This window comes from Pollachius pollachius (assembly GCF_949987615.1).
Source record: "Pollachius pollachius genome assembly, chromosome: 4".
Lineage (NCBI taxonomy): Eukaryota > Metazoa > Chordata > Actinopteri > Gadiformes > Gadidae > Pollachius > Pollachius pollachius.
In genome coordinates, this window is record NC_136937.1 from 18,063,036 (window position 1) to 18,084,848 (window position 21,813).

The 21,813-nt window shown below is 46.3% G+C and overlaps 1 protein-coding gene across 6 annotated transcripts in view; it reads right to left on the reverse strand.

Moving 5' to 3' along the window:
- Positions 1-21,813, reverse strand: part of dab2ipb (DAB2 interacting protein b) — a 104,100-nt gene that overhangs the window by 14,040 nt on the left and 68,247 nt on the right. For all 6 annotated transcript variants that reach the window (XM_079734775.1, XM_079734773.1, XM_079734774.1 and 3 more), the window contains 7 exons: positions 20,929-21,082; positions 18,951-19,049; positions 16,433-16,990; positions 6,636-6,780; positions 2,462-2,606; positions 1,554-1,790; positions 884-1,085 (listed from right to left, as the gene is read on the reverse strand). In XM_079734775.1, the coding sequence (XP_079590901.1) occupies positions 884-1,085; positions 1,554-1,790; positions 2,462-2,606; positions 6,636-6,780; positions 16,433-16,990; positions 18,951-19,049; positions 20,929-21,082 (1,540 nt within the window). The remainder of the gene's footprint in view (positions 1-883; positions 1,086-1,553; positions 1,791-2,461; positions 2,607-6,635; positions 6,781-16,432; positions 16,991-18,950; positions 19,050-20,928; positions 21,083-21,813) is intronic.

Sequence of the window (21,813 nt, forward strand, 5' to 3'; positions counted from 1 at the left end):
AGCATTTCGCATGCACCACTTTTTTTAAGATGACTCATTCTCAGTTCCATGACATATTTATAGATATAATAATGTTTTTATCGAGTGCTTCAAGCAGTACTGTAGACATTTAAAGTGCTGTTTATGCAATGGGTATACCCAGTTTAAACTGTTATGATTTCTCCAACTGTGAGCGATGGCTAGCGTTGGATTGGAGTCAGACGTACCGCCAGGGTTGAAACATTCACCGTTAGTTTGTTAACTCAGACTGGCTTCAGCTCAGGATAGGGCTCTGGGAAAATCAGGCTTGTGCATTTATCCACCTAAAGCATAATTTAATTATACCTTTGTTTGGAACACCTGCTTTTGGGGACATGGCAAAAATAAAAACAACCATACATTTAAAACCCCTACAGTCCTATTCTGTGGTATAAATAAACTGTACACACCCCGTTCTAACCCTAGGTGGGACACTCCCACTTGTGATGACATCAGCGGATGGTTTTATTTTGGGCTCGTAACAACTAAATCAGTTAGTCATTACCATCAAATCCTCCCAGCTCCCACCCTAAAACAGCGCTCCTGTGAACCTATCTGTGAATATTGCTTACATTTTCATTACATTTAGGGGGATTTTTTGAGACGCTTTTTTCCGAAGTAACTAACAACTGTTCATTCACAGACCAATGGTTGAGTCAACGACGCAGGGCGACAGCCAGCTCATCAGGAGCAGTCAGGGTGAGGCGTCTTCCTCAGGGACACCTCGACACTCAGCTAGGAGCAGCCGGGGAATGAACTAGCAACCTTCCTGTTGCCAGTCAACCTGCTCTACATCCTTAGGTACTGTCGCCCCACTGCTGCTAACAGCTCCAGGCTGTATCAATCCCCAGGCAGCGGTGTGTACCTGGTCTGTCTGGGCCACCACCTCAGAGAGCAGCGAGTGGAGCGTGGACAACTCGCGGCCCAGGTCAATGTAGCCCTCGAAGCCCGCCGTGGTGGAGATGGTCTCCGGGTTGGAGATCTCCAGCAGGAAGCGCTGCATGTTGGTCCACTCGTGCTCCAGGAACTGGTTCATGAAGGACATATACTCCTCCTTGCTGCCGAACCTGGGGCCGGGGAGAGTTAGGCAACGTTAGCGGCAGCTAAACCATGGACAATGCTCCGGAAATGTTGGGATGCTAAACAGATTGATTGATTTTTGTTTGGTTTTTTACTCATTCTTTACATATTTTAGTTTTGTATAAAATGTCTTGTAGTGTCTTAACATATTTACAATTGAAACTATAAATGAAACACATTATCATAATAATAATTATATTTATTATTATAATTAGCTTAATATACTCGATTTAAAATGGCTTAAAGACACCACCCAAATTTAAATCTTGTTTGGCAGTTTCCATAGCCATATTGTATAGATCTAAAACGAAAAACACAACAGTTCACAACAGATCTTTCCACCCCCAACAAGCTAACACAGATCTAGCTAGCATGTTTTGTCTCTTTGGCACGATCCACACATGTCCTTAACGGGCCCATCACGCTTCCACCCCACAGAATGCTTTGCGTCTCACTTGGTGAAGTTGGCCAGGTTCTGCGTAACTTTGGCGATGAGTGTTAGTGTGCGTGCGGTGCGGTCGTCGGGATACTCCTGCATCAGGTCGAACAGCGACGGGGACATGATGGCAGGACACAGGAAGCGCAGGAACAGCGAGGCGCTGATCAGACGCTCGCTGATGTCGGGTCGCCCCCGGTTACTGCACTCCTGTCGCCACGACGCAAACACCTCCTTCAGCTCCCGAGGGAAGACGCTGTGGAACGTTCCGGAGTTAGTAAGTCGAGGTCAATAACCTGCATCAATGATATCTCTACTATTGATTTATTATTGTTTCCAAATAATCAATAGTGGATCTTATTCAGGACATTTATCCAAGGTGAATTAGTCTTGACTAAACACATCTTTTTAGTTGTATAAGATGCTTTTAGCCAATGTCATTGATAAGGAGGTAGGGGTTGGGCATCCTGCTCAAGGATGGCTACAGGTAGTTTATCCAACATCCTGGCTGTAACACTATCCCTGTGTGGGTTGTGCTGGGTTGATGATCTTGAGAAGGCCAGCTCAGTGTGTGTGTGTGTGTGTGTGTGTGTGTGTGTGTGTGTGTGTATGTGTGCGTGTACCAGTAGGAGTTGATGATCTTGCAGAAGACCAGCTCAGTGTGTGTGTGTGTGTGTGTGTGTGTGTGTGTGTGTGTGTGTGTGTGTGTGTGTGTGTGTGTGCCAGTAGGAATGTATGTGTATGTGTACCAGTAGGAGTTGATGATCTTGCAGTAGGCCAGCTCAGTGTGTGTGTGTGTCTGTGTGTGTGTGTGTGTGTGTGTGTGTGTGTCAGTTTGTGTATGTGTGCGTGTACCAGTAGGAGTTGATGATCTTGCAGAAGGCCAGCTCAGTGTGCGTGTGTGTGTGTGTTTGTGTGTGTGTGTACCAGTAGGAGTTGATGATCTTGCAGAAGGCCAGCTCGCAGCACATCTTCAGGTTGCTCTGGTGCTCCGGCAGGTCACTGGACGAACACTTAGAGGCGTCCACCTCACAGTTCTCATCTGACTCGTACAGGGCCTTGATGAACTCGCCTGGTCGGGGAGACACAACAAAGCAAGACATTAGACCAAACCGTATGGTCACTGAAAGGACGGAATGGGATCTCTGCAGGAAGCCTGAAATGTATTTTTATTTTACATATTTTGGTGTGTGCGAGGATACCAGAGGATACATGAGGGAGTACTTTAAAAAAGTAGGGAACTACTTTATTTATTCAATCCTTTGGCGTGGTAGGACACCAGCGCACCCAGAGGAAACCAAAATGAACACGGGAAAACATGCAAGGACTCATCACAGGAAGGTCCCTGTGGGGCTTGAACCCCTGACCTTCTTACTGTGAGGCAACTGTGCTAACCACTGTGGCACCACGCTAACCACTGTGCTAACCACTGTGGCACCACGCTAACCACTGTGCTAACCAGTGTGGCACCACGCTAACCACTTTGCTAACCATTGTGGCACCACGCTAACCACTGTGCTAACCAGTGTGGCACCACGCTAACCACTGTGCTAACCACTGTGGCACCACGCTAACCACTGTGCTAACCACTGTGCTAACCACTGTGGCACCACGCTAACCACTGTGCTAACCACTGTGCTAACCACTGTGGCACCACGCTAACCACTGTGCTAACCACTGTGCTAACCACTGTGGCACCACGCTAACCACTGTGCTAACCACTGTGGCACCACGCTAACCACTGTGCTAATCACTGTGGGACCACGCTAACCACTGTGCTAACCACTGTGGCATCACACTAACCACCATGCTAACCACTGTGCTAACCACTGTGGCACCACGCTAACCACTGTGCTAACCACTGTGCTAACCACTGTGCTAACCACTGTGGGACCATGCTAACCACTGGCACTGACTGACCACGCAGCACAGCCAGAATGACAGTGACAATTAGTCAAACTTTTCTGCTCGTCTTCACAAAGCCGAGGGGCAAAGAACGGTGCCAGGCAACGCCGTTCAGCGACATGATGCAACACGGAGAGCTAATCAGAAAAGGCAGACACTTGAGTAGGAGTAATGGGAAGCAATTGTGGAGACACTTTTAGTTCATTCAGACACAGTTCATTAAAAACACGTTAGGAGGACTTAAGTACATCAAGAATCCTCCATTCTGGGAGAAGAAATGACTCATCATCGTCAGCCTCATCTTCATCCTCCCAAACGAAGTACAATATGATGATTATATGCTTTGCTTCAGCCAATGCAGAAGGAGATGCTACCCAAAACCCTATCAGCCAACGTAGCATACTTACCTCTGCCAAATAGACATGGGTGGCAAACCAACACCGCTCCATCTCCATGTGCATGTCAGCTCTTTCGCTTCTAGCCCAAATGTAAACGTGGGTGTCTGGGTGGGTTTCCCTCTGTGGTCGTCTGGTTGTGGGCGCGCTCCCCTCTTGGCTACGGCCGTTGGAACATATGCCCGATCGGTGTCCTATAGGCATGCACCATATGCACTATAATCTACACAGACACCCACATGGCAGCAGCTCAAGCCAGGCTTGGCTCGCAGCCTCAGTGGGATCCACCAAAACCCAGCCAGCCGTGCATTATTCAGCCCACCTCCCAGTAATAACTACCCTGACTGCAACCTTGAGGAAAAGAGAGCGGGAGAGAGAGGTAGAGGGAGAGAGAGGGGTAGAGAGAGAGGTAAAGAGCAAGAGATACGTAGAGAGAGAGAGATAGGGAGAGGGGTAGAGAGCAAGAGATAGGTAGAGAGAGAGGGAGAGAGAGAGAGAGAGAGAGAGAAAGAGTGAGAGAGAGAACGAATTCATGACAGACATGTGTAACTGCGTTAACCTAGTGATCTGAATGCTGTATATACAATAAACCATGTACTGTTCATCTCTACGTACTATAGCAACACACTGGATGTTATTGGGTGTAATCTTTTCCATAAACAAGGGTTTCTTATGAGAGGCTTGACTGTGCTGTTATAGTCTAGTATTAAGTCATTACGCTTTTGTCCAAATGTCTTTAAGTGCAAATTAGGGGTTGGGAAGGGCATATTGCTCTCTGATGCCCACCGGCAGACCGAGGACATGAGAGGTCGAACCCACAACCTTTCAGCATAATCCCTAACCGCTTCACATGCTGATATGAGAATAAGCTATTTGTTAATTTTGGTTTACTCATCAACCGGAGGATTACCATTCATATTTGTTTTTACACTCAGATGCAACACTGATTTGCATCTGAAAGAAGCTGAAAGGGAAGACAGATCATGGTGGGGGGTGCAAACGCAGTATTCTTTCCACTGTCCTTTTCGAGCAGTGGAGGCAATTCTGCTGACTCGAAATATCAAAACAGCCGTAGTCTAAGGGCTTAGGGAAAAGACTCGGTTTCAGACACACACACTCTGTTCCCCTTCACCGCCATCCCATAACCGTTGCTGTTTGTGCGCGTGTGTCCCTGTGTTGTTTAAAACTTCCAGGCTTCCACATGTCAAACTGTGTTAAGCTCACCGTGTATTTTGTGACGTGCGCGTGTGTGCTGTCTTTGTTCTTTCACCGCACATTGTGGAAAGAGAACTACTTTATATTTGTGGAGGACCACACACACGCACACACACACACACACACACACACACACACACACACACACACACACACACGCATACATACCCACAGATCAGCCACCGCATAGGTGCTCAAAAGCCCACAAATACAGTACATCATTTGCACACACACGCATACAAACACACAAACATAGACACACACCAACAGGTAAATACAAACACACACACTTGCAGATGCAGACACAAATGCACACACGAATGTACACACACAGACACAAACAAACTCACACGCACACACACACACACACACACACACACACACACACACACACAACACACACAAATACACAAACAAGCACACCCCCACACGTGCACACACATAAATCAGGGAGAGGTAAAAGTGATTGCGGGGAAGGATTTGTTTCCATCCGTTATGCAAAAAAACTGCTGTTGTGCACATTTCCGAGGCAGCCACGGAGAAGAGAGGGGGATACACAAACACAGAGGGGGATAGAGGCCGGGAATGAAGACGGGGAGACAGGACACCTGGACGCAGTTAGCCTCACCGTGGTCCTACCTGGGCTAGTTTTGATTGGTCAACACTGTAAGAAAACCATATGCTCACTTCGATTTTGTTTTGAGTTAATGTGTATGTTGGTATTTAAGGAAGTGGGATGGAGATGCCTCATGTTTTTTTCATAATCAGTGATTGATGAGCCTACTTGCTTTTCCCAAATCGCTGCGATCAATCAAGTTAGCGTTTGACAGATCTAAAAAGCTGATATCCCCCTCTTGCAAAGCGGGGCAGTTGTTTGACAGTAGAGGCCGAGCATGAGGACAGAGGAGCACTACCGCGTAGAGACAGACTGAATGAGGGTGGGAGGGCGGAGGGAAGAGGTGGAGGTGTCGACACCAAACTAATCTCGCTAACAGCGGCTGTGTGTGCTACAGCTAGCTAGCCTCCACTTACGGCCAGAAGCTCTTTAATCGAGTGTGGAGCTCCTCCGCTCGTAGCCTTTAAGTCAACAGCCGTAGAACAACAACCTTTGTTGTTGTTGAGCGGGATATCGCTTAGCAGAGTTTCAGTAACACATTAGGCCTGTATGGATTGTGATTGGTTTGATTCAAGAGGAGGATATCCAACCAGCTGCTTCGTTAGCTGCCCAGTGGGCCAAAAAAAAAAAGGAGCTTTAAATCTAGGTAAGGAAGAGATTGGGGTTTACACAAAACACCGTGACTCAGCACGGCAAACCAATAACACGTATTGATTTGACGTAAATCTTGCTGTTGTACCGCTATGTGTGCAGAAACAACGCATAGAAAAACATTTTCTATTGGTTTGACTTGATGCATATGTGATTGTAGGCGGGGGCCGACACACACACACACATGCACACACACACACACACACACTCACACACACACACACACACACCTGCTCCTCCTCCTCCCCCCTCACACACACACACACAGAGACCTGCTCCTTCTGCCCCCTCACACACATACACACACACACACACTCACCCAGGGCGTCCTGCAGGTACTTCTGTCCCACCAGCTTCAGGTACTCCTCGATGGCCTTGGTGGCCAGCGTGTTCTCCCTGAAGATCAGGTGCTCATTCTCCCCGCAGCGGTCCACCTCCGACATCATCAGGTCCGTCAGGAAGTCCTGAAGGTTAAACAAAGAGAGGCTAAGACTACATTTCTCAGGAGCCTCAGAAGGGAGGGATCGCATGTTAAAGGAGACATATTATGGTGTTTTCCCAACAAGTAAACATAGATTTTGAGTTCCAGAAAACATGTTTTTGAAGCTGTTTGCTGGAAATAGCTTTTAGGATCTCCCCTACCGCTATTTCCCTCTGTTTCAGTCCCTTCATAATGCGCTGTTTCTGGTGTCTGTAGCTTTAATGCAAATGAGCTGCTGCCCATTGACCAATGAGATGTCAGACTGAACCACAGCATGGAGAAGGGATTTTTGCCGTTTGCGGACTCCTGGAGCTCTATATCATATAATAAAATATAATAATAACAATTTTATATATGGGAATTTATATAATATTATATCTAATATCACGGCCAAAAGCTATGTGCGCCTCGGGTGATATTATGAGTCATAAAGACTGCGTCTGACGCCTCAAATAAACTAAAGATTTGTAGTCACAGAGTGAATTTAATCTTTTTTTATATATATCTGATGAGCTTTAATCTGCCTCCAATACAGAAAAGAAAGACATGTAAGGGGGTTGGAGAAGAGATGTCACACAGGTGGGAATCGAACCCAGTCCGCTACAGGGTGTATCGCCTACATGGTCAGTGCACTAGGGGGTTGAGCGGCAGCCCGCAGTCCAACGTGCAACGGCTCCCTGGGACAACTACCAGCCACTGCCAGGTTTACATGGCATCGACCGCATGTTAAAAAGACAATGAACATATCTTGATGAAGACCAGAACATATTGATCGCTTCTTCTTCACAGCATCAGCCTTAATTTAAGCAGAACGGGATTGGCATGGCATCAATAATTCACATCCCAGCAGGGAAAAAACGACCACAAATGAGAACCCTTATAATTTAAGATGGATTTAATTTCACACAGGACACAGCCAAGGCCTTCGCCTTCATTTATTCCCTCGTTGGATCTCCGAAGCCCCCCGTGGAGGTTGGAGGAAGCCAAGTTATACAGCCCGAGAGAGAGAGAGAGAGAGAGAGACAGAGACAGAGACATGGAGAGAGAGAGAGAGTCACAATAGATGGCTGAGATGAAGGGCTAGGAAGTGAAGGAGGAGGAGGGGGCCGACATTAGGAGATGCACCAGCAACACCCCCCAGTCCACCCTCCAGCAGGCGGGTTCTATGGAGGTGCTCACAGTGTTCTCCCGCTGATCAAACGCTCCCTGGCCTGTTTGATCAGGCCGTTCTGTCTGCTGACGGAGGGAGGCAGCAGCCTTCTCCTCAACATGTTGACACTTGTTCATATACTCTGATATATATGTACACACAGTCACACACATACACCGATGAATCTGTAGGAAGATCAAATACGTACGCACCCTGGGCTGCTGCATTTCCTAGTCAGTCGCTAAACAAGTCAATTGTATAAACACTAGCATAAGTTGTAGTGCATTAATGATGAGTTGATTAATCAAATGTTGAAAAATTAGGAAATGAGTGTCATTGAGTTCGTTTTTGCATTAAACATAGTGTATTTTGTTGCTTTTCTAAGTTTCAGATAATTGTAATATGAATACTTTTGGACATTATTCCCGGTTAGACAGACAATGTGAGTTAATTTGTCCCTCTACTCTGGCCTCTGGTGACTTCTTTGATTAATGAGAACATTTTGTAGACAATCATCAAATTAAACAGACATGGCAACAATGCCACTTACAAAATTGTTAGTGGCATCATGACTACACAACTAAGCACACACAAACACACACAAAAACACAAGTGTACAGACTGCCTAATCACTCCAACGATCTGTTTGTGTGGGACAGATGTGCATTTGTTTGTGTGTTTATGTGTATTTGTTCTGTGTGTCTGTGTGTGTGTGTGTGTGTGAGTTTGCGTGTGTGTATGTGTGCATGAGTGAGGGTGTGTGTGTGTGTGTGGGGGGGGGGTAACAGCTGCTGGTTAGGCAGACTGACAGCAGGAGACCATGCGATGACTCATCCACATATACACAGATGAAAACACAGAAACAGAGCCACGCTCTCTGTCTTTCTCACACAAACACCACTGCCCCAGACGTGCACACCCAGTGGACGCTTTGCGGTCGCGACCCAGCGCCTGCTGGTGTAATGTGAAACCACACCAGCAGGGGGCGACCAGGGGGTTTCTACATGGAATGAGAAGACGAGATGAGGGCCTCGACTAGTTTCCACACCCAGGATATAAAAGTCGCAAATGGACAAGGACAAGGTGAGCAAATGGGCAATATGTTAAGCTAGGGCTGGGTAATAATTCAAGATTATCGTTTATCGTCTTCGAATGGTTTGATTTATCGCGGTACCAAAGTTTTATAGTGTACACATTACGACGAGAAGTGAATTTATGAGGTTTTGAAAAGTCATTGAGAGAGGGAAACTTGTCCAATACCCTGATTTAAATGTACACACATTATATATAAAGAGCCTCAGTTATTGAGAAGGGTATGTTTGAATTCTTAAGCATGATGTGATTTGATTGTGACATTGTTTACACATCCCTGTGTGTTATTCTCCAAAAGGAACAGGCGTGCAAGGCTGAAAAGCAAAGTACTGGACTGGTGCATGTTCTTAAGGCACAGACACACGCACACACATCTTGCTATCTTTGACTCCTTCCCCAGTCAACACAATCGCCGCTTCTTCATTTTGTACAGCAGGAAAATGTCACTGTAATTATAATCCACCTTTTAAGCACCTCTCCACCGCCCCAGCCATAGCACCTCCGTATCCCCTAACAGCCTCCCCCACACCCCCCGACTCCCTCCCTCCCACACACACACACACACACACACACACAGAGAGCTCCCCTTCCTGTCCTTATCAGGGCATTGAGAGCAGAAGGATTCATGCCCGATTAAGGATGGCTGTGGAGCTCGCGATTCAGGAGGGACCAGAGCCAGAGTTTCCTTCGCCAGAATACAACAATGGAGAGCGTTTCAAACACTGTTCAGGCATCTCTTCCTTGGCTAACAAGCCCCCTTACACTAGCACTAATGCTAGTGCTGGCACTGGCACTAGCATTAGTTCTAGCTCTGGCACTAGCTCTAGCACTAGCACCAGCTCTAGAACAAACTCTAGCACTAGCACTATTTCTAGCACTAACACTAGCTCTAGCTTTAGCACTAGCTCTAGCACTAGGTCTAGCCATTGATTTAGCTCTAGACCCAGCACCAACACTAAAACTAGCTCTTACACTAACTCTAGCTCTAGCACTCACACTAGCTTTAGCTTTAGCTCTAGCACTAACACTAGCACTAGCACTCATACTAGCTTTAGCTCTAGCACTAACACTAGCTCTAACACAAACACTAGCACTAGCACTCACACTAGCTTTAGCTTTAGCTCTAACACTAACACTAGCACTAGCTCTAGCACTCACACTAGCTTTAGCTTTAGCTCTAACACTAACACTAGCTCTTACACTAACACTAGCTCTAACTCTAACACTAGCATTAGCCCTAGCACACACACATGACTCCGTTTCGACCACATACAAAACAAATAGGCAGACTAACATTGCATGTTTTCTCGAGTGGCCTTATGAATACCTTTCCAGGAACTAGGTGCCGTACAGTGGCAGTACTTTGAGATCTGATATAATCCTCCAAGAGTCCACAGGCCGAGAGAGTTGAAGGTGAAATCCTGAACCCCCCTGATGAAAACACCTGACAGCGGGGGCTGTAGGATTAAATCACATCATGACTCAGGATAAAAACACCATCAAATAACCACATCCTGCAGCCAGAAAGAGGCAGGCAGAAATATACACCGAAAGAGAAATCGACAGATAGATATTGTGTCATTATTCATCACATTATTTCAGCGTTAACTGCTGATTGCTGTAAACGGCTGCATCCAATCTTCTGACTATAATATGTTAGTGCTAAAATGGGTGACAGTCTGCTTTAGCGTGTGTATCTTTAGCTAATGAAGTGTGTCCTTCACACTGTGACAAAACAGAAACTGCGTGAACGAGATAATAATCCGAAAATTTAATATATCACTATCTAAAAGTAGACTAATTGGGCGACCGAGGTAATTAGGGAACGGTTCACTCGTTAGTGAACACAAACAAACATTTCCCCGGGAAGCCCCGACCTCTCTCGCTGTCATAAGTCATCAGCCTTTACACACGGCTCGCCACTGATTTGTTCATATGGACGCATGTATGCATTAAGCATGGACGATGTCATCCATGCTAAAAACATGTACGCATTTAGCATGGATGATGTCAGCCATGCTAATGCTAATGCTGATATTATATGCTTACACTGACACGCACTGCACCGTGCCTGATCGCTGATATACTAATATACTGTAATAAACTTACCTAGTCTAATCTTCTCTTATATAATATATTGCCATATATTCTAATTACATTTATTTTATTTTTAATTGTTATTTGTGAAACGTGTTTTTGTCTTTTGCTCGAATCGGGCGGAGATCTGAGAGCAAGGGATTAGCTATTAAGAACAAACATGATATCGGCCGGCACTAGTACAATTTTAAAAGGTGTGTGTAAAGCTCTCAGATTCACACTGCGTGGACTGGCAACTGTATATATACTGCAGTGTTTCCCCCAGGAAATTTCGTAGTCAAGGTAGTTGAGGTCGGGGGTTTGTTTTGTGGCCCTGCGGTCTTCAGTGAGGGTTTCAGTTATAAACAACCACCTGATGCCGCCGTTTCGTTTATTTTTTATACCTAATGGAAGTATGTTTTCTTTCCCTACGAGAGTTTTCTACTTTGTTAATGGATAGTAATTAAAAAATATATATAAAAAAATAAAATACATTTTTTTGTTGTTAAGGCTTAACAACAAACAACACCTTAACCATACAGTGTTAGGCGAAACACTGTACTGTTGATATACACTAAACTAATTCCCCTTCTGAAAGTTTCTTCTACTGGGGCCAACCAGTTTCTCTTCGGTAGAATATCTATCGTAACAAAACAGGAAACAAGGCGTAACTCCTCCCCTTCAGTAGTTGGTTTCCTGCCCTGGCTTTGTGCCGCCTCCCCCCAGAAGTCCTGCTCTAATACATAATTAGGTGTAATCTTATGTTATATTATATAATGGAGGGAAATCTCATTTTATCTAGTTAAATATAATCTAATATAATAATATCTGATGTAACTCAATAATGCTATTTCAAATAATCTAGTCTAATATAATATAAAGCAATCTAACCTATGCAGTCAAGTGTAACCATAATGTAACACGTTTGAATAATCATGCCGTCGTTAAATACAGCAGAGAGATAATCATTCTGATGCCCTTATTAAAAAAGCACACAATCTGTGTTTAACAATTGCAACAGACCAATACTTAGACAAGACGATTCACAGCAATACAAACCGACCGGATTTATAGCAGGGGAACAAAACCAGAGGCATTGGAATAACAATTGGGCTGATCAATTGCCCCGGCCTTCCAGCCCGCGGCCCAGTGCGGCCCTTGGGGGGAGAAAGAGAGGTGGGGGAGGGGGCGAAACACATAGCCAGCCTCTCCGCTCTCCTCTTCTACTGTTTCAAGCCTCCACCCTCCAGTGGTAAATCCTTCCAGGGAGACTGATGGCTAGCATTACAGTTAAAGCCGCCAGCTCTTTCTGAGAGAGGGGGTCAGATTTGGCTGACAAAGGGGAGGGAGGGGTAAGGGAGAGAGGGAGCTTGGAAATGGGAGTGGTGGATCCCTCAGGCACAAAGCTATGTTATTTACCACGGAAACAGGAAAGAGAGAGAGGAGGAGGGGGTGGAAGTCTGTCCCGATCCCAGCCTTCCAACAAGTGTTGTCGGCTGACACGGGGTGTTTGTCGTCCGTGTTAGGTCGTGTGTGTGGTTGTGTGGGTGTGTGTGCGCCAGTTCGTCATGACATGCAAGAGCGCGAGTGTGCTTGCGAACATGTGAGAGAGAAAAGTCTGCGCAGGGTGCATAGTGGAACAAAATAAAACCACATTTGATGCTGACTTAAAACACGAGGGTTCAGAGAGGAGTGCGTTGCGCGGCCTCTGTACTTTGACATGACAGTATTTGGCTTCAGCCCCTCACTGCTCTCTCCCTCTGCCTCTCACTGCTCTCTGCCTCTCACTGCTCTCTCCCTCTGCCTCTGCCCCTCACTGCTCTCTCCCTCTGCCTCTCACTGCTCTCTCTCCCGCTCACTGCTCTCTCCATCTCACTGCTCTCTCCCTCTGCCTCTCACTGCTCTCTCCCGCTCACTGCTCTCTCCCTCTACCCCTCACTGCTCTCTCCCTCTGCCTTTGACTGCTCTCTTCCTCTCCCCCTCTGCCTCAGACTGCTCTTTCCCTCTATTGTCTCCCTCTATATCCGTAGCATACCTACATTGTAAAAATGTATGCTACAAATATAGCCATTGCTAACATAAACAGCCTTGAATGTTAGGTAATATAAACCTTTGGTCAAAATGGGGGTAAAATGCTCACAAACATTCATGTATATCCAGGGTTTATGTTAGTTTATACACTAATCCACATCTAATTAAAGGCCAAGACGGAAACTTAAGACAATAAGAGGGATAGATCGATATGTAGATCATCTGTTTTGTCTTTGTATGGAAATTCTCTTTCCTCATTTTAACAATATGGTATATGGCTGATTGCAATTGGAGATGTGCATAGATATTTGTACATTGAGTGTGTAGTGTCTGTGTGTGTGTGGGTATCCGTGTGTGTCTGCTCAAGGTAATGCGGGTGTCTAATCTGTGCAGTGGTGCTTCCCATACACACACACAAACACATCTGTGCACACACACACACATACACACACACACACACACACACACACACACACACACACACACACACACACACACACAAAGCCGTTATGACATTTCAACGGAGAGCAGTAATGACATATTTTCAGAGAACACTGTCTTCTGGATGCACCGGGCCAAGAGTGGGGGCTGGAGACAGAGACGCAAAATAACATATATAGAGAGAGAGAGAGAGAGCGAGAGAGAGAGAGAGAGAGAGAGAGAGAGAGAGTGTGAAGAAAGCTGAGAGAGTGCACCGATGCAAACTATCCGGGTATATAATTAATCCGGTGATGGCTGCTGAAATGACAGAGTGAAGCAGAGCCTAAAAGCCAGGCACAAGTGAGTCGTAATTAGAAACCCATTCCCAACCTTTATACCGCTAATTAATTCAAACAATGTGCAGAGCAGAGCTTGTGCTATAACGCCACAAACGGGCGGAGCCGGGATAGCATAGCAACATGGGCCAAGTAGCAACACACACACATCGGCTCAGGGGGTGATAGGGACACACTTGGCCCAGATAACTTCTAAGTAACGCTTTCCGAAATTAACCCAGTTTGTAACCAAGAATATCTGAAAAATTTCATGTAGTTTAATGTAACATTGCCTTAATGTAAAGGGTGAAACTATATGAACGAAACAATTTACTATTTTTCATATTGCATGTCATGCTCAACAGGTTTAACTCACAGTGAGGCGTCTCACTGTGGATGTGCATTACAATCCTCCATCTTTGTGGCACACATATCAGTAAAAACATGGTAGGTACACATGTAAATTATAGACATGTATACTTATGTATGGTGTGTAGCCTTGCACCAACACCAGGTGGGCAAAGCCAATTCTCAGTGGTTTTTATAAATGAAAATACTAGGTAACTGTGTGTTACCATTGATGTAATCTGATACATCTTAATGACACCTTAATGACAGGGGTAGAGACGCCGCAGAGACTTTGCCATGTTATTCCAGCTCATATCTCCTCAGTTCATCTCGGCACAGTCTTCAGTTCTGGGAGATGATTCAGCCTTAAGATTACTCAGCCAAAGCCTGTGATTCACACACTGGTGTCTTCCGTTTTTTTTATTCATCACATACGAACTTAGAATTAAATGTCCCCCTTTAGGATCCTGCTGTGTTTCAGACAAGACGGATTTGCTGGTAGACAATGGTCCTTTTCTAACACCAACACTGAAAAAAAGTCTCTGTTGCGTCCATGGTTTTAGAGTATAAGTGGTAGCGAGTGGCGGTGGGAGAGAACAACAGGGAGCCCAGGAGGGATCTGTGTGGGAATAAAAGTTAAGGTTCCGAACTTTTAGAAAGAACGCCCGGTATTCTATGTTTAAGTAAAAGTAATTAGAAATGTGTCAAAGTCTTGGCGGACCTCACTGAGGATGAACCAACCAAGACGTTGTCTGCAATGAACCACCAGCTCCCAGCCATTCCCAGGCTGAACACTCAGGAGTATCTGTACAATCCACTGTGGATAGGAACCGGGTTCCAGGCCCTAGATTGCCATCATTAACCACACTGATCACAGGAGATGGGTTACTCTAGCGGTGAGGGTCTTTGAATCCCAGATGAACAGGTTCACAGTCTACCCTGTAGGCGCCCTAAGGAGAGCAGAAGAGGCCTCAGCCCTGTCTGACAAATAACCATTCATTGTAGGGTGCTTTGGAAAAAGGTGTCTGCTTAATGGCGATATAATCGTAGTAGATTATTGATTGCTTTGGCATAGGATCCAACTCCCTTGGCTGGTGACAAGGCAGAAAGCAAACAGACAAGGCAATATGGACGAGGTCAGAACAACCTGAATGCAGGCATCCTACTAAAACCCCATCTACCGGCATGCCTGCAGCATGATCCCTCATAGCACAGCATAGCAAACAGCATCCAAAGGTATTGGATCTACGTTGCAGACACAGCAGAATTACATGCGAACACATGTGTGTACACTGAGGAATGGTGGGAGACACAAGTGGGTCGAGCACAGTGGCCTTTGGGTGGACGACTAGAAAAGTTCCGTTCCATTACGGGGGGAAACCTGTGCCTGCACTGTCTGATGCGGTGCGGTGGTCTCAGGACGACACAGCAGCGCTTGCACTATATCCGACCTCCTGCCTGCACGGTGTGCATCTGTATGCAGTGTGCCGTAACCCCGCTGGGAGGCCCCAGCGGGGTTACTATCCTCGTTTCTCTGTAATGGAGCGCGCCGCGGCCCGCTCAACAAATCCTCTACCTGCGTGACTTTTCCGACCTGGCCTTAAGAATGTCAGCGCTGTGGGTCAGAAGTTCTTCGGACGAGGGGGGCCATGGAGGTAATGCTTTGGTTCACCTCAGGTTCCTCTAGGTTAGGGTGGTATTTCTTCTTTAGTGCTGACCACAAAACACCTCTTCCAAAACATGTTGTTTAGGAATGGTTTTCCACAACCATAATCTCATCCCTAAATGTTCCTACAACACAAGTTCAACGTTCATACAAAGTACCGTGAGTATAACATGTTGATAACAAGCAAGCACCATGAGAATAACATGGTATTTGAACATGTTGATAACAAGCAAGTACCATTATCATAACATGTTATGAGTATAACATGTTGATAACAAGCATCAAGGCCAGAATAGCTAGAGATGTTTGAAGAAACAGGGGAGAAGATGGGGACGTTATGTTGTGTATAGGTCGTTGTGATAAAAACACTGGCATGTCCAGCAAGGACAGAACCCCACAATGAACGGGAACCTCCTACTGTAGACCTTTTAGTTGCATTAACACCCCACTCTGATAAGGCCTGACTCCTCCTACATCCACGCCAACAGCAGCAGCAGCAGCGGCGGTACCCACTCACCTTGGCCTTCCCCGTGCTCTGCAGGATGTGCACCAGCGCGCACGCCATCTCCTCCTTGTTCTTCACGCTGATGCCGGGCTCCAGCACCGAGCACAGCAGCATGTAGTTGTTGGTGGTGTACTCTGCAAACTCCTTGTACATCTCCATGGGCAGGATGTTCATGCTCTGGTAGCGCGCCTTGATGCGGATCATGGGCCCCGAGGCGCCCTTGCCCTTGGCCGGGTTGGGCACGCTCACCGGGTACCACTTCTCCACGAACTGGCGACCGGTGACGGCGGCAGTGGGGATGACCACCAGGCCCACGTAGTTGTTCTTGTCCTTCTTCTTCTTCTTCTCTGTGTCCTTGTAGAGGTGCGCTGTGACGCTGCGCACCGCCGGCAGGTTGTTGAACTCAAAGTGCTCGCCCCAGAACACGTTGTCCGTCTTCAGCTTGCAGGTGGTGCGGGCGTACAGGGCGTCGTCCAGGAACAGCTCGCAGAAGTACTTCTTCTTGGCCGGTAGGTCCTTGGCCTCGATGATCCACAGGCGTAGCAGGTTCTCCACCCGGCGGCTGTTGTCCTGCAGGGCGGAGGACAAAGAGTGCGGACGTGGGTAAGATGGGAGACCAAGACACTGTTGGGTCAGTGTTGTGTGTTTGTGTGCGCATGCATGTGCGTGTGTATGTATGCGGGTCTGCATGTGTCTGTGTGTGTGTGTGTGTCTTTTTGTGTGCACGCGCACTTGTGCTAGTGAGCATATGCATGCGTATGTGTGCGGTTCTGCATGGGTGTGTGTGTGTGTGTGTGTGTGTGTGTGTGTGTGTGTGTGTGTGTGTGTGTGTGTGTGTGTGTGCACGTTTGTGTGGGGGTGAATCACAACTTAAAAGAAAGCGTTTATTGTTCTTGGCACTGGATTCAGAAGCCTTAGGCTACTCAGTCCATCATTCGGAAATACACAGAGATTTATTAAGAGATACATGCGTATTAAAATTTGCACTTATTTCCTTTTTGAACAGAATGCTGGCCGCTATAATTTACACATAAAGCAGTCAAGTTAAAGGTCTTCAACAAGAGTCTGCCCATCGAATACACATCGCTTTCCTTCTTTGTGTATGTAATCGTTTTCATTCAATACAACAAACAACAAAGTTCTTCTTCAGGCCATTGCAAAATCCTTCCATATTTATCATTCTTAAAATCTATGAAGACAATCATGAATTTGGAAATATAAAAGTCCCATAAAAAATTAACATAAAGTAATAGCATTTCTATTTTGAGTGATAATATATTTTTTTTATATTGCATCGCGACCAAATACCTACACTTTTTTGCACATTATATTTATGCTATACCATTACAAAACAGTTGCATCTGTACTCCCTACCTTTTCACGGCCGCCATAACTTGTTGTTCAGAAATATTATTTTACCACCTGTCTAAATAATAAAGAGCCCATCCGCCCACACCTTAATCACCACAGAGACTATTTCCCTCTCCCGACCAATTTGGTCTGGAGAGAGCAAACAGCATGAGGAAAACACAATCTGTGCTCAAGTGATAGCTGCAGTGGATAAAAGTTACATAGTGCAGGTGTAATTACCGCTAAGTATTTGTTCTACTAAAACACTAAAACATACCAGGTCAGAACCAGCATTTCAAAAAAATTGCTACTAAATCACTCCCTAATGCATTTTGTATGGCTACTATAAGCAAACTAAGGCTAAAGATTGCACATTAGTTACCTCCTGGCTAATAGGGTGCTAATGTTGATGATGGAAATCTCGTGTGCTTTAATCTAGTACTGTTCATTACGATCTGTAAAGGAATCAGAAATGTGCGTATTTCCCCTTGTGTACTGAAGGGAGATTGTATATCAGCATCAACGACATGCCCTGTTACATCCTCACAACAGCCAGGAATGACATTTCCAAAGTTCTCCAAGGAATTAATGTTCTTTATTATGTCAATGAATGAAGAGGGAAGATCTTGTTTTGTCACATTCTCCTGACTGTGAACGGGTTGGTGTGATGAAGGAAATAAAGGTGTCAAGCTCTAACTTCACATTTAAGTACTTATTATGTCTTCAGGTGTAGGGAGAGATAACAATGCAAAGGGTCTTACTAATAAACTCTTAAAGTGCCCCTACATTACCAAGGTGTTGATAAGCCATTATATGCCATTTCAAAATCAACCCTATAATGACATCCTCACAAGCGGGGGGTCCCCCAAGATGTATGAGGGAGGGATCCGATCTCCGCTTGATACGTTCCCCCAGTAGGCACCTTAAAGAAACCCTTCAGCGAATCCTCCCCATGTGCTAGCTATTGTGTCAGCGTTGAATGAACTCCAACTGGGTTCATCGTGAATTGGGGCCTCTACAATTGAACTCTTGGGCCTCTAAAAATGGTGGACTCTCTCTCTCTCTCTCTCTCTCTCTCTCTCTCTCTCTCTCTCTCTCTCTCTCTCTCTCTCTCTCTCTCTCTCTCTCTCTCTCTCTCGCTCTCTCTCTCTCTCGCTCTCTCTCTCAGGTCTGTTCTTACCTTGTTGGGGTGCACCGCTCTCCTCAGGTTCTCCATCCATTTGTCTCTCTCTGCAGACGACCGGCATGAGAAGCACTTGCTTCCCGTCGACGTGGTGACCTGCGGAGTGAGGCAGGGCAACAGGTGAGTGACGCAAGGCGACAGGTGAGCTGTTGTTGTGTTGTGTTTCGTTTGTGTGTGCATGTACATTTTTCCTTTTCCCGGTTGATATAATCACAAAGGCGGACCGAACATCGGCCATTAATTACAGGCCGCAGTGCTGAGACGCCAGTGAAGGGATTCTGCTGCATTCTCAAGGATTTGGTGATGGCACACACACACGCACACGAGACATAAATAGACCACCCGACCCCCAGATTCTGCCATTTCACTCTTTTTGTGGCGCCATGCCACACAGCACCAGCCTGGCTGGTGTGTGTGCAAACAAGCTTTTGTTTATAATGAGGCCAAGAAATTGAGGCATTGAGGGGGAAGAAAAAAAAAATGAAATTGTCATTCTGGAAGCTTCCGCTACTGCTGTGCCACAAGGATAAGAGGACAATGATGAAGAGAGATAGCTAAAGTTCGCAGAGACCAGATTCACTAACAGACACACGCACGCACGCACATACCCGCTAGGAGTCGGCTGTTGACTTGGCAGCCTTAAAAAGGATGAATATATAACGTAATTGGAGGAGCAACAAACAGGCTGCAACGGTCTCCTGGGCAGATAAGTAGAGGAACACATGGGAGACTGAGAGAGAGAGAGAGAGAGAGAGAGAGAGATAAAGAGAAGGAGAGAGAAGGAGAGAGAAAGAGAGAGAAGGAGAGCAACAGACCAAGAGACAGACATAACCGTTACCATGAAGCTGTCGCAATCACAGGGTGACACCCAAGAAATGCAAAAGGCTTCTTCTCGGTCTCATCGTATTCAGAAGAAACGCGGGGATATATTTAACCTGCCAGTGTTGTGTTACTGTGTTGTGTCTGGTGCAGTCAGACTGAGACCAAACACAGCTTGCTGCTGCTTGCCCTGCTGGATATATTATATGTAGGTTGATCTCTTTCTAAAGTCATTTGTGAGCTGCTTTCCACCAAAGCACCCTACTGTGCTTGCAGAGGCAGGTCCTTCATGTCACAATGTGGAGCATTTCAACCTGCTCCCAGCTTGAAATAACCAGGACATATCGGCGATTGCTGATCGATAGTGAGTTCAACCGTTTAACCAAAAAAACGTATTCTCTAACTGATAAAGTCTGCAAATAAATAATACTGGCTAGCCCATACCTATCTCTTTGTATACAGGAATCGTAATAGCGACCCTCCTAAAGACTCCCCCTAAACCCCTCCCCCTAAACCCCTCCCTCTCACTCTAAGCCCCTCTTACTCACCTACCCAGACAAACTATGCCAGGTCACGTCCCGCAACTGCACAGCCAGTCAGCAGGGACAGAACTCTGATATTAGGTTTATAGAGCTCAAAGAGTCTCCCTTCTACTAACTGGGAGGGTCAATCTAAACCATTATGCCTTTAATGAACACTCAAGGGCTGACTCTTGCTCAGCAAAGCCTGAAGGTGAGGGAAACTTTAAGGCCTGGGAGTATAAAGACTTTGCCACAGCCACGCTATCTTGCCCATCTAGAACAGGGAACTGAAGATGCAAATAGAGTGAAATATTGCGGTCAATGTTATGCCAGTGCACCAACCCCAATTTACATCCCAAACAAGCAACGCTATTTTAGGTGAAGCCCATGACACTCCTGCATGCATTGGTTATTTCAGTATGAGCAGGAACTGTAGTGGGTAGGAAGTCCAACTCCTAGCCTTATAAGGTTCAGGATTTGATCCCCGGTGTCTGCAGCCTACCAGTGGGTGTCCTTGAGCAAGAAGCTGAACCCCTGCCTGCTCCTTGATGACACTGCCTCTAAACCCCCCCCCCTTGGATGAAGTGACCATAATGGCTGCTAAACGACCCAACAGCTCATGGTTTGGTGCTCACCTCGAAGCAGTAGTCCTGGCCGAGGATGCTGCTGTGCACGGGCTTGATGACCACCTGCTCCTCCATGCTGAGGTCCAGTGCCTCCACGCCCCCGCTGGGGCAGAGCAACGACTCGTGGGACCGAGACTCCTTCAGCCTCGTCATCAGATGAGATCTGGAGGGGGGAGAGAGGGAGACAGAGACACATTAGCTGTGTTCGAAATCGTTCCCTATCACGGATATAGCGCACTATATAGGGTGGTCGCCATTTTGTAGTGCTGTTCGAATTCTCTGTTTAATTTAATTCACTATATAGTGGACAATAAAATACCGAAAATTTGAGTGACCATACGATGTTCCCTACATGTTACTCCCGTATACCACAATGCAATGCAGTCGTGTTTTCCAAATGTCATTTACTGACGCAAATTACGTTTAGAAATGTTTAGCGTGGTGTCCGGATTCTCTATTGTTCGTTCCCTATATAGTTCACTACATCATAAACACTAAATAGGGATTAGTGAGTGAGTGAATAGGGAACGATTTCAAACACAGCTAATGAGTCACCGCTCGCAGACAGGGCCTGGAGGGGGTAGCGGAGAGAGGGACAGACAGAGGGTGAGGCAGACAGAGGGACAGACAGAGAGAGGGACAGACAGTGGGAGGGCAAGATGGAGAGAGAGAACGAACAAATGAGAGGGAGATAGAGAGAGAGAGAGAGAGAGAGAGAGAGAGAGAGAGAGAGAGAGAGAGAGAGAGAGACAGACATTGAGTCATCCCTTACAAGCACAGGGTTGGAGAAGGTGATGCAGCGAGAGAGCGACCGAGAGAGAGAGAGAGACAGACAGACACACACACCCACACACCCACGTAGAGAGCGAGCATATGCACTGCATAAGCAGGGCC